The sequence below is a fragment of the Aphelocoma coerulescens genome, chromosome 3 (assembly GCF_041296385.1).
Source record: "Aphelocoma coerulescens isolate FSJ_1873_10779 chromosome 3, UR_Acoe_1.0, whole genome shotgun sequence".
Lineage (NCBI taxonomy): Eukaryota > Metazoa > Chordata > Aves > Passeriformes > Corvidae > Aphelocoma > Aphelocoma coerulescens.
In genome coordinates this window covers 125,720,613-125,733,915 of record NC_091016.1, presented here as the reverse complement: position 1 = coordinate 125,733,915, position 13,303 = coordinate 125,720,613, and the positions used below count along the sequence as shown (strand labels likewise).

General features: G+C 70.1%; 1 protein-coding gene across 4 annotated transcripts in view; it reads right to left on the bottom strand.

Moving 5' to 3' along the window:
* The window catches only part of DNMT3A (DNA methyltransferase 3 alpha), a 36,724-nt gene that overhangs the window by 22,359 nt on the left and 1,062 nt on the right, over positions 1-13,303 (bottom strand). For all 4 annotated transcript variants that reach the window (XM_069011938.1, XM_069011941.1, XM_069011939.1 and 1 more), the window contains exons 2-3: positions 6,518-6,698; positions 2,794-2,898 (exon numbers count right to left, since the gene is read on the bottom strand). In XM_069011938.1, coding sequence (XP_068868039.1) covers positions 2,794-2,898; positions 6,518-6,586 — 174 coding nt within the window. In that variant the 5' untranslated portion in view covers positions 6,587-6,698. The remainder of the gene's footprint in view (positions 1-2,793; positions 2,899-6,517; positions 6,699-13,303) is intronic.

Here is a 13,303-nt window from a genome sequence, read left to right as displayed (position 1 = left end):
ATGTGCTCCAGATCAGGCGCGCGGGGGCTGCTGGAGGCACGGCTGCGGGGTTTGGGGGCCTGGGGGAGACTCGGGGTGGCTGTGGGGCTTTGGGGTGGCTGTGGGGTTCGGGGAGGCTGTGGGAACTCAGCCCACCCCCTCACTGGGATGGGCCCCGGGGGCTCAGCTGGTGTGGGGGTGGTGGGAACACAGTGGCACGGGCTCCCCTTGGTGCTGCCAGGCTCTGGCAGTGGCACCAGGACTGACCGTCACCGCTGGGCCTGCAGTGCTGCCGGACAATGCCAGGAAGCCGTGCTGGGCAGGAGGGTCCTGGGATGGGCCACATGGGACAGGACAGGCACCGCGTCCCCTCACATGACGTCCTGCTGGGACAGGGACACACAGCCCACCCAGCAGCACAGCTGGTAAGCCCTGGCACGGCCCCCATCCATCCCACCCTGGCAACACCCGCTGCCGATCCCTCCACAGCTGCCCTGGCCAGACCTGGTGCCCCAGATTCCCTACCTGGGCCAGGACCGGACCCCAGCTCACCAGGCCCCCCATGCCACCAGCACGTCCTGGCGCTGCCACTCAGACACTGGGCCAGGGGGTGCAGGGGAAGGGGAGACCAGGACCCACCCCGTGGCCTGTCCTCTTCCCAGCCGCTCCGGCGCCCATCCGCATCCCCGAGAAGGGCCGGCGGCGGAGCCTTCCTGCCCTCCCACCCACCCGCTTCCTCTGTCTGCCGGGCCCTGGGAACAAGCACTGCCTTTCTCCCTCTCCCTCCCCTCGGCTGGGCCCCCGCCAAGGAGGCTGCTCTGCCAGGAGCCCGCGAGGCTGCACGGCCCCGCGCCCTCCCCACCGCCCTGGGGACACAGAGTGACACTGCGGACACTCCCCGAAGAGGGATGGCGGGGGTTGGCACTCGGGGGCTCCCGTGCCCACCTCAGCCTGGGGAAGGTGCCCCTGTCACCCACGGCACCACCCGCTGAGGGACATCCCTCTGCCAGGTGCAGCTGGGATTGGGGACGCTGGTCTTGGAGCCATGGCATGGCACTGCATGGCTCGGCACTGCATGGCTCAGCATGGCACGGCGCACCACAGGACAGCATGGCTCAGCCCAGCACAGCTCGGCGTGGCACGGCTCACTGGTACCATGACACCCTCCCCACAGGGCCGTGCCCAGCCAGCTCCCTCCCAGCTCCCTCTCCAGCACCCCTGACCGCTGACCAGGCACGGGGCGAGGTGGGTGCTCAGCCCCTCTGGCCACACGCCTGCCCACCGGGACCCTGGGAATGGGGTGCTGGGACCCCCTGGCCATCACCCACAGAGCCAGCCTGGCGCCCATGCCATGTGCCAGCCCCCTCACCCCGCTCCGGTGCCCCCGGCGCAGCGGGCTCTCCACAGCAGGATATTTTTAGTAGCTCACACCCGCAGGGGCTTCCCTGGCCTGCTGGCAGTGCCAGCGGCTGGCCACGCCAGCTCTGCTCTCTTGGCACTGGGAGCTGCCGGCCCAAGGGCCGGCTCTGGCACCAGCACCGGCACAGGGCAGGTGTGTTGGAGCACGCAGGGATGGGCACCCACGCCCAGCTTCAGGGCAGGATGTGCCCGGCGCCCTGGCGCTGCTGCCATTCCTTCATCGTGCTGGGGGGTTCCTGGGGCCGCCGGCTCCGCTGGCCGGACCCCTCCTGGCTCCCGGGCCCTGGCTGTTCCTGACGACGTTCTGCACTTGTTCCCGTGCCAGCATTGTTCTTCCACAGCGGCGGCTCCCCCCGCCCCGGCACGTTCCTCCCGCCCCCAGGGCCACAGCCAGCGCAGCCCAGCCTGGCCAGCCCCGCGCACCCGCTCGCCTCAGGTGACGCTGCCCCGGCTTTCCCGTGCCCCTGGCACCAGGGTGGCAGGGATCAGGGATCATCGGGACAGGCAGCTGGGACCTGAAACGTCCCAGAACAGGATTAGCCCTTTCGGCTGCCAGAAACGTCTCCAAAAAGGATTTGCAACTAAGAGCGAAGGTGCCTCAGCTCTGTTTGTCCCCCAGGCCCTGCTTGTTCCCCTGGCCCACTGATCACCCTGGGCCTCTTTGTCACCTCTCTGTCCCCTCCTGTGGGAATGAGGACTGGGGACACTGTCTGAGCCTGGGAGACTGAGGGCATCCAGAGGAGCCTGCTCCTCTGCTCACACCGAATTCATCGTGGCAGCAGCCAGGTGCCACCTGGCCACCCTGCAAGGAGGGAGCCACTGTGGCTCCCCAGTGGCGCTGGGGCACACCATGGCTCAGAAGGGCCAAGCCATGAGTATCCTCAGCCCTGGGGGCCCTGTCCCAGCACAGCCCCAAAAGCCCCGAGCACCCTGTGACTCCACAGCTGACCCCAGCAGGCACGGTGCCCGTGATCCAGCCGAGAGCTGAGCGAACCCAGCGTGCTGGGTGGGCATTGCCTGGGTGGCGGGAGCCGGGGAGGCCGGCAGAGCCTCGGGGGCTCTGCTCCCTGGGCCCAACAGCCCCAGGGTGGGGGAGCAGGGTCCCGGCTGCCCAGGCAGGGAGCGAATGCACGGTGGGGCCTCGAGCAGAGCCACACGGACCAGGATGGTGCCACCGGGCACAGGAGGGCTTGCCGGGGCCGTGGGGAGGGGCAGCGCTGAGGGGCAGGAGGGGACACCCCCTCCTGCTGCTGTCGGGTCTCCTCTGGCTCGGTGCCCTGGTACTCAGGGCAGCCAGGCCAGGCCAAGGTCTCCCGCCAATGCAGCCGCAGGGCAGGACAGCCCCACGGGGGGACACCGCCGCCACCCCCCTGGCCCCGGCGCCTGCTGGCTCACCTGGGCATGCTTGCGCTTCCGCCCGGGCCGCCCGGCTTTCCTCATGGGCGTCCCCGGCTCCTGCTTCTCCTCCTTGCTCGGGTTCTCCTCAGGCTCCTCTTCCCCCTGCGAGCCGGACACAGAGAGGACGGTTACACCGCCGGGCAGCCCGGGCATGGGCACGGCTCCGCTCCTGCTTGGCGCTGGGATCGCCGGCACCATGGGCACCGCAGGGGATGGGCACCTGCCTGGCCCAGGGGCAGCACTGTGGCATCGTCGGGCCAGCAGCACCAGGACACTTAGAAGGGTGGCAGTGGCTCCTGCCACACCTGGGCTGTGGCACAGGCCACCATAGGCCTGGGAGCCTCTGTGGGTGACCCTGCCGTGCTACAGCGGGCTCAGGGCACATGCCCACTGCTGCCACCCCCCAAGCCCTGCAGACACGGGGCCAGGGGCTCCGCATCATGGAACGTGGCAAGGGCTGTGTGGACACGTCACATCATGGGCCTGCAGGCAGCCATGAGGCTCCCTGGGGACAAGGGCCAGCATCAGGAGCCGGGTACCCTTGGAGCAGGCAGCTGCCTGCTTTGGGGACCACGCTGTGCCCCAGAGCAGCTGGCAGTGCCCCACGCCTGTCCCCGGTGCCGTGGCGCAGCGCTGGTGCTGGCAGCACGCATGTGCCGGTATGGCGGCGGAGCAGGGCCGCAGCTCCAGGAAATGAACCTGCTCCTGCGCCGAGGCCACGGCAGCGCCCAGGAACCGCGGCGTGCTGGGGGCCCTGTGCCCCCTCAGGGTCCCGCACCTGGCACCGCAGCACGGGGGGATGCAGTGGGGCAAGGGGCGCGTGAGGCCCCGGCACGGAACGGGGTCAGTTTCACCTGAGCCCCAGAAGGTCCCAGCAGCAGCAGCCAAGCAGGAAGAGGCCACGGAGGGGGAGCAAGGGAAGGAGGAGAGGCCGGTGGGGGGCTGGTGAGGGAGAGGCCAGGGAGGGGATGGGGCTGGCAGCCAGACAGCGCCGGCATCCAGCTGCAGCCGTGTGGTTCTGCACCCCGGCGGGCGCCAGCCCTGGCCACATTCCTGCCCCGTGTCCCTCTGAGCTGGGGCAGCTGCAGCGTTGGGATGCAGCTGGAACATCCCTGTGGGTCCAGCACGAAGATCCCACGGCACTGGGACACACCGTGTCTCATGGCCATGGTGCCCCATGGCCAAGGTGCCCCCAGTCGTGGTCCCTGAGCCATCTCCCTCTGTGCTACCCACCCCAGGCTCAGCTGCCTCCCCCTGTGCCCATTGCTGCCTGTCTCCGTGTCTGCTCTTGCTGCATGTGGGATTGCACGGGAGCCACGTGTCGGTCTGTCCCCAGCCCCCACGGTGTCCCGCCAGAACCGTGCTTGTCCCAGCCCCGCTCTCCTCACGTGGGGCCGGGCAGCCCCCAGCCCCCTGTGCAAACCCCCCCAGCCCTGCAAAGGACCCCCAGCCCTGGCATCTGCTGGCACCACAATGCCAGGGCTGAGCGAGGACAGGAGGCATTGCAGCACACTCTACCAGGCTCTACCAGGGCCGGGCCCCACTCACTCCCCGTGCCATCCTGGCTGGAAAGTTTTGGGACAGGTCCAAGGACAATGTCAGGATCCCAGATCCAGCACCATCCTGATGCAGAAGTCCTTGAGGGGGATTCTGGGGGTCCCTGCCCCACAGGCCCCCTGTGCCTTGCTGTGCTGCAAAGCCAGGGCAGCACCAAGGAGCCCAGGGGTCCGGGCCAGCCCTGGTGAGACCCCAGCACCTGTCCCTTTGCCCTGGTGCTACCCTGGGCGCTGGCACTGCCACAGCCAGTTGTCCCTCCTGCCCAGGTCCTGGCAGCATTTACAGTGGATGTAAATGAAAAATTTGGGGGGTGTCATGTGCACCAGGTGGCAGCCAGGCCTCCCATGGCCAGGAGAGGATGCAGCTGGGGAGCACCCAGTGGGTGCCAGAGAGGCCAGGGGGGCTCCAGGGTGAAACGCTGGTGGGTCAGAGCTGGCTCGAGGGCTGCCACGGTGGGGGGGCAGCGGGGGTCCCTGCTGTGGAACCAAGGAGATGCCCCCAGCACCTATCAGGACAGGGAACCCTTCCCGGGGCACAGCCGGCACCCCAAAAGCAGGGCAGGAGCGGGGGTGCAGCCCGGGCACCAGCAGGGCTGGGCAAAGGGCTCGGTGGGGGCTCTGCTCCCCCCAGCCCGGCACAGGGGCCGGTGCCGCAGCCCCTCGCCGCCCCGCATCCCGCCGGGAGCTGAGTCATCCCCCATCCATCACCCCGTGCCCGCCGCCCGGGGCGCGGGGCTCCGTGGCACGTCCCCGGTGCTGCTCCTGCGCCGCTGCCAAGCAACAACCCGGAGGGAACGGCGGCCGAGCGCGGCGGGCTGAGCTGCGGCATGACGCAGTGCTGGCTGCGCCGCCAGCCCCGCTCCGCGGCACCGGCCACAGAGCCCAGCCCGCGGCCCCGGGGGGAAACCGGCTGCGGAGACCTCCCCTGGGTGGGAGCGGGGCTCAGCCCCGCCGGGTTTGTGTCGGGAGCCACCGGCACGACCCGCAGCGCCGGAGGCGTCGGGGGCGGCTTCGCCCTCCCGGCCCCGCGGGCAGCGGCCGCCCTCGGCAGGGGTGACCTCGGCGCGCGGCCGCGGGGGAGGCGACGCCGCGTCCCGCAGGGTCAGCCCAGGACAGCGCCCGGGCACCGCCGCGGCCGGCCCCGCTCCCGGGGGTGCCGGGCTGCAGCGGGCATCCCACGGCCCTTCCCTGCACCCCTCGAGCCACGCGCCCCAAGAACCGCCCCAAAGCGCGGGGGGCTGCGCATCCACCCCGCTCCTGCCGCCAACACTGCGGGCAAAGACAGACCGACCCGCCCCTGGGGTACTCGTGCACCCAGCTGTGCCAAGAACGTGCCGGGCTCATCCCAGCGGACACACGGGCACATCCCGGCGGACACACCGGCCGGGCCCTCCGGCAGCCGGGAGCAACGGCTGGAGGACGGGGAGCACCAGTGTGTGAGAACAGCGTGACCCAGCCGGCCAGAAGGAACTGGGATGACCCCGACCTGGCGGTGCCCGCGGTGGGACGGTGTCCAGCTGGCCGCAGCCCCGGCACCCGGTACCCATGCCTTGACTAGCCCTGCCCTGCGCTGCTGGACACTCCTCCCCACAGGAAGAGCAACGGCTTTGCCAGCCCTGGCACTGGGAGCGGCCACCCTGGCCCAGCATGTACTCGGCTGGAGGGTCCCTCCTGGGCCTGGTGTCCACGTGGAGGAGGTGCAGGGACCCCTGGATTAGGTGGGACCCCCACGAGGGGGGAGCAGGGCTGGCACAAGGCTGACAGGGCCACCACGCGTCCCACCCAGCACAGGGCATGAACCCTGCACACGCTCCAGAGCCAGGACATCCCCCATCCCGGGGGCCACTCCCCTCCTGGGGTCACCTCCACCCTGCCAGCCGCCTTGCCCAGCTCTACCCGCAGCCGGGAGGTGACAGTAGGTCTCTGCTCCCGTCCACTCCCCGCGCTCCCCAGCGCCAGGAATAGCTCAATCCGCGCTAATCCCAGCCGCGGCTCAGGCCTCTCCCTGCCCCCCTTCTCCCCCGCCGGCACCGCGCTCCCCTCCGCCGAAAGGGGCTGGGGAGTGGCAGAGGGGCCCCGCACCCCCTTCTCCTGCCAGCTGGGGACGAGCCAAACCCCCGAGCCCCCCTGCCTGGCGCGGGGATGGGACGGGCGCGGGGCCGTACCTTGTGCGTGTCGAGCGCCTCGCGGCTGGGCGCGGGGCTGCCGGCGTCCAGGGTCCCGCTGGACGGCATCGTGGGGCGGGGGGCCGGGCGGCCGCCGCCTCTTCAGCACCTGAGCGGACCCCGCTGCGCCGAGGAGGGGTCCGGGAGCCGTCCCCCGCCGCCTGCCTGGATCCTCCTGCCCCTGCGGGAAGCGGAGAGGGACGGGGGTGAGGGGGTGCTCCCGCCCCGCGCCCCCCGGCCCGGCCCCAGCCCCGGCAATTATTAACACGCCACAGCCTTGACTCGGCCGGGCTGGGCCCCTTCCCCGCCATCGCCCCGGCAGGTGCCCGAGCCCCGGCCCACGCCGGCTGCGCGGTGCACGGTGTGGGGTGCACGGTGTGGGTTCAGGGTGCGTGGTTAGGGGTGCACAGTGGGGTGCGGGGTGCATGGTGTAGGGTGCGGTGTCAGTGCAGGGTGCGTGGTGAGGGGTGCACGGCATAGGGTGCAGTGTGTGGAGTGGTGATGGGCACAGGGTGCACGGTGTGAGGCGTGGGGTGCCCTGCGGGGTGCAGTGTGTGGGGCACAGTGTCCATGGTGTGGGGCACAGGGCCCATGGCATGGGGTGCATGGTGTGTGGTGTGTGGTGTGGGTACAGGGTGCATGGCATGGGGTGCACAGCATGGGGTGCATGGGGTGGGGTGTGTGGCGTGGGGTGCACGGTGTGGGTACAGGGTGCACGGCACGGGGTGCAGGGTGATGGGTGCGCAGTGCGGTGCAGGACACCCAGCACACGATGCTCAGTGTGAGGTGCGCACCCAGTGCACATTTTGGGGTGCATCGTGCACCTTGTAAGGAGCATGGAGGGGGAGTGTGTGGTGTGGGGTACGAGGGGTGCAGTGTGCAGGGGCAAGGTGCACTTTGTGGGGTGCGTAGGGTGGGAGGGCAGCAGGGCTGTGGGGTGCAGGGTGCTGGGTACAAGGTGTGGGGCATGCGGGGTGTGGGACAGGTGGTGCAGGGTGTGGAAGGTGCACGGTGGAGGGGGAACAGGGCAGGGTTTGGGGTGCAGGGTGAGTGGGGTGCACAGTGCAGGGTGTGGGGTGCACAGTGCAGGGTGTGGGGTGCACAGTGTGGGGTGCCCGGTGTGGGGTCTGCACAGTGTAGGATGTGTGGGGTGCTGGGTGCAGGGTGCTGGTAGTGAGGGGGCTGGGAGGGCCATCAGGTGTAGGGCTGTGGGGTGCAAAGTGCAGGGTGCAGGACTGGGGGGGGGTGTGCTGGCTGGGGGGCCGAGGAGGCCAGGGGATGCTGATTGTGGGTGCTGGTTGCAGGGAACCGGGGCATGCTGGCTGTGGGGTGCCGGGGGGGGGTGCTGGGTGTGTGGTACAGGGTGTGGGGTGCAGGATGCGGGGTCCCGGGTGCGGGGTGCTGGCTGCGGGGGGCCGGGGGGGCCGCGGGGGAGGCGCCAGCCGGCACCTGTTGCTATGGCAAACGCTGCGTTCGCCATGGCCGGGGCTGCTGTTGCCTTTGGCACCGGAGCTGCAATTTGTTTCTAGAGCTTTCCAGCCGCAGCCGTTCCCAGCGGCGGGCGGGGGGCTCGGGCGGGGGCTCGGGGGGGCCGGGGCGGGCAGGACGCCGCTCTCAGCACCTCTCCCACCTCAGCACATCCCCCCTGCCCGTGGCCGGTGCGGCGGGGGCTGCTGGGGGGCCGGGGAGCTGCAGCCGCCCCCTGACACAGGCACCGGGACCCCCGGGATTTGGGGTGCTGGGCCGGGGGACAGATGGGGGGAGCTCAGCCCTCCCCGTCCCAGCGCCCGCTGAGCGGCCCCTCTCGCAGGCTGGCTGGGGGGGACGTGGCCAGGGGGAGTGGGGGGGTGGGTGCAGGCTGGGGGTGGAGGGTTGGGATCCGGGGTGGAGAGTGGGACCTGGGGGTGCAGGTTGGGACCCGGGGATGCAGGATAACAGATGGGGGTATGGGATGCAGGCTGTACCCCCAGGTACAGCCCTGTGCCGGCCAGCGGGCACTGGGGAGGGGCTCCCCGTCCCCTTCCCTCAGCAGTTCGGGGAGCCCCCAGGGAAGCCCCCGGCTCCATCCCCTTCGTGGCACAGGGGTGCCCATGCCAGCTCCCTGCGGGCACACTCGCCTCTGGCCCGGCACTTGGCCCCTGGCCACGGCGATGCCCGCCGGTGAGGGGCCAGGGCTGGCACCCAGCACCCCCCGCACCCCCAGGCCACCACTCTTGGCCCCCCTGGCAGCGGCTGTGCCACCAGCACGACGGCACGCTGTGGGCACGGCACGGCACGGCACGGCACGGCACGGCACCTCGGCCCCACGTTCCCCCGCGAGCTGCCTCCCGGGGTGCCACGGGCAGAGCCCCCACCATGCCCGAACCTCCCGGGGACCCCGGCCCCGCCGCGCCTCGGCACAGCCCCGGGGCGGGCACGGCACGGCCGGACACGTGCGGCCGGGAAGCACCGGGGACACCGCGGCTACACCCGGGGACACCGCGGCTGCACCGGGCAGCTCGGGGGATCCCCCGCGCCCAGAGGCGCCGCGGGGCGCGGGGGTCCCGCTGCCGGGGGTCTCTGCCGTGCCGCTGGCACCGCCCGCAGCCCCCGGCCCCCCTCGGCAGCGGGGTCCCTCCGGCAGTCCCGGGGGGCGGCTGAGCCCCCCCGGCCGCCCGGTGCGGCGGCGGCCGAGCCCGGTTGGCGCTGCAGAAGGGGCAGCTCGCGGCTTTGATTCGCTTCCAGCCAACATGGTCTCCAAATGCTCTAAAAATAGTTGTTCTGCGCACAAACCCCGCGGCAGCCCCGGCCGCCGAACAAAGCCGGGGAGCCGACGCGGCCCGGCCGCCTCCCGCTGCCCACCCCGCGGGGCCCCGCCGGAGGGGACGTGCGGGACCGCGGCGGTGGTCCCGGCCCCGCGCCCCGCGCTCTTACCCGGCTGCGCTCGCCCGCCGCGGCGGTGCGGGACGGGATGGGCCGGGGGGCTCGGCACCGTGCCCTCGCCTTAGGCCGCCGGGACCGTCCTTCGCGGCATCCCCCGGCCGGCGCCCGGCTCGGCGGCGGTGACGGACCCTCGCCCGGCGTTCCGGCGGGGAAGGACCGGCCGCCGGCCCCCGTGCCCGGCTGTGTCCCCGGCGGCGCTGACCCTGTGGCCGGGCGAGCGGGGGCCCCAGCCCAGTTCGCGGTGCCGCTCCCGCACGGCAGGACCGGCGAGTCACGCTCGCCGCGGCGGCAGAGGCGTTCCGAAGTAGGTTACCTGCGCCGGCTGGGCGAGACACGCGGCAGCCACCGGCACGAAAATGGAAAACCCACCCGAAATCCCGCCTTTTTTTTTATATTTAGGGACCTCGGCGGTGCCGCGCCGCAGCCGGGAGCCTGCAGGGACCTAACCGGCCATTTTAGGTGACGGCGAGCGGGGTCCCCCGCAGCCCCCCGTGCCGGTGCCGAGCAGGGAACACCGTCACCGCAGTCCCCCCCTCCCGTCCTGAGGTGACCCCGCGTGCGGCGGTGACACCCCCCGCCTTGGCCGGGGTCCCTCGTGCGCCGGCGGCGGTGGGGACGCACGAGGGACCCCGTCCAAGCGCCTCTCCCGTGACAAGTGCCGCAGCGTATTATTATTGTTGTTGTCACTTTGAGTCACTGCCACCACCGCGCTCCTCCTCCTCCTCCTCCTCCTCCTCCTCCTCCTCCTCCTCCTCCTTCTCCTCCTCCTCCTCCTTCCCAGCGCCAGGGAACAACTCCGGGATTGAGTCAGAGGGGACAGGAGCGGCGGCCGTGAGTCACCCCCACCCTCTGCGCCCCCCACCCCTGACTCACAGCGGGGGGGGCCCCCCGAGCCCCCCTCAGCGTAGGTGCTGCTGCCAGGGGGGGCCAACAACAGGGTGGGCGTCCCCGGGCTACGAAATTTCGCCTCCGACAGATGGTCGTGCCGAAACCACCGTGGCCTTGACCTCATCTCCGGAGTTGTAGTTTAGGGGTGAAATATTTGGCCTCTGCGGGAGGAGCGCCTGGCCACACGTGCCACAGCTCTGGGAGCCACCACCCCTGGGATCTGGGGGACTCGGGGGGATGAAGTGCCGGTGAGAGCTGGGGTGATCTAAAAATAGACCTGGCCTGGAGGGGGGACCCTGAGGTGGTCAGCAGCACTGAGCCAGCCCCGTGGTGCACCCCAAGGATGGAGTCGCTGCACCCACAGCATCCTGTGGAGCGATTCACTACACCCCATGGCACCACTGCACCCCACAGCAACCTGGAGAGTGATTCACTGCACCCCACGGCACCACTGCACCCCACGGCACCCTGGACAGTGATTTGCTGCACCCCACAGCAACCTGGAGAGTGATTCACTGCACCCCATGGCACCCCAATGAGTGATTCACTGCATGCCACAGCCCCCCAGAGAGCAACACACAACACCCCACAGCATCCCAGGGAGATGCACAGCACCCCACAGCACCCCAGCACTCTACAGCACCCCAGGGAGCAACACATGGCACCCCACAGCGCCCCTGAGAGTGATGCATGGCACCCCACAGCACCCTGGGGAGTGATTTCCTGCACTCCAGGGCACCACAGCACCCCAGGGCACCACAGCACCCCATGGCACCCCAAGGAACAAAGCATGGCACCCCATGGAACAATACACAGCACCCCATGGAACAATACACAGCACCCCATGGCACCCCGGGGAGCGATGTAGGGCCCTGCACTGCTCCACACCACAGCCAGACCCAGACCCAGGTGCAGCCCCCACAGCCGGATCTGTCACAGCAGGAGCGCTGGCAAGGCCAGGGGAAGGCCAAACTGACGATGGGATGGGATGGGATGGGATGGGATGGGATGGGATGGGATGGGATGGGATGGGATGGGATGGGATGGGATGGGATGGGATGGGAGGGGGTGGGATGGGATGGGGTGGGAGGGGGTGGGATGGGATGGGGTGGGATGGGATGGGATGGGATGGGGTGGGAGGGGGTGGGATGGGATGGGGTGGGATGGGGTGGGATGGGGATGGGATGGGATGGGGATGGGATGGGATGGGATGGGATGGGGTGGGAGGGGGTGGGATGGGATGGGGTGGGATGGGATGGGATGGGGTGGGAGGGGGTGGGATGGGATGGGGTGGGATGGGATGGGGTGGGATGGGGTGGGATGGGGATGGGATGGGGATGGGATGGGGTGGGATGGGATGGGACAGTGACGCGTGTTGGAGACCCCAGTGCCAGGCTGTGGTGCTGCTCTGCAGGTGAGACAGTGTGGGCCCAGCAGGATAATGAAGGGGCTGCTGGAGCACTGGGAACGTCTCACCGGGAGCACCCAGGAGCTCCACAGGCTCAGTTACCGGGGAGAAAAGTCTGGGAGATGATCTGACCCCAGTGAGCTGGGCCCCGAGCCCCACGGGGACCCTGGGGCTGGCGGGGAGCAGGGCTGGGAGCCGAGCCGGGGCAGGAGCTGAGCTGGAGCGATCCAACCCAGGATTGGGGATGGGCTGTGAACTGGGAATGGCGGTTAACCGCGGGAACGGGCCCAACACTGCCGGCACGTGCCGAGCCCCGCGGCGGGGAAGCGGGATGGCGGCCGGGCCTGGGTGCCAGGTGAGCGCAGTCCGCCCGCAGGCTCCTCCAGCGCCGGGAGCCCAAACCGACCCGCGGCCTCGAGGCGAGCGGGACCCGGAGCCGTCCCACCAAACCCCACACCCAGCGCCGCCGGCTCCTCCCGCGGAGCCGCCACGGCACGAGTGCACCTGGCGCACGCGTGTCCTCGGCACACGCCGCGGCACCTGCCAAGCCCACGCGCTTCCCTCGGGGCACCGCGCCTTGCCGGGGCACGGCCCTTGGGGAGCCATCGGGCGGGGATGCGCCGAATAAAATTCCCTGCATGAAAACCACTGCCTGAGGGTCTCCCAAGTCGCCACCACGGCACGGTGTGACACGGCACGGGGCTCTGGGGGCAGAGCAGCAGCTGCCACTGGATTTCAGGGCCATGGCCAGCCAGGGTCATCAGGGGACACTGGGACACACCGGGCCTGCGGCCTCACCAGCAGGCACCGGCATCCCGCTGTCCCTCGAGGGAGCGGCGTGCCACAGAAGCTGCTCCACTGGGAAGTTTGGAGCTGACTCAGCACGAGGGGCCAGAGCCGGCGCGGGAGCTGCCGGAGCAGCAGGGCCGGGTCCCGCACGCAGCCGGCTCCGGGGCTCCCAGCGGTGTCCCCGCGGCCGGGCGGGATGTGGGTGCCCGGTGTGGCAGCGAGCGCGGAACTTGGCTGGTCCCGCGGTGACACCGGCGACGTCACACAAAGGGCAGAAACACAGAAAGAGGAACTGAGCCCTCGAGGAGGAAAATCTCATTTGCCCACAGGTTTGCGCAGGCGAAACACCCCGGAAAGCGGGGGGAGGAAATAGCAGTGGGAGGGAAAGGGGAGCGAGGGGGAAGGAGGAGGGAGGGGAAAGGGGAACCGAGGGGGAAGGGAGACAGTAGTGGGAAGTGAATCGGAAGTGGGAAGCAAGTGGGAAGGGGGAAATGAGTGGAAGGAGGGGGAAGCAAATGGGAAGGAGGAAGTGAGTGGAAAGGGGGAGAAGTGAGAAGGAAGGGGAAGCAAAAAGGAAAGGGAAGTGATGGGGAGGGTGGAAGGAAGAGTGAGACAAGAAAGAGGGACAGAGGAGTGAAAGAGTAGTGGGAAGTGAGCGGGAAGGGGGAAGAGAACAGGAAGGGGGAAGTGAGGGGGAAAGGGAAGGAAGAAGGAAGGGGAAGATGAGCAGGAAGGGGGAAGTGATCAGGAAGTGGGAAATTGCGTGGGAAGGGGGAAGC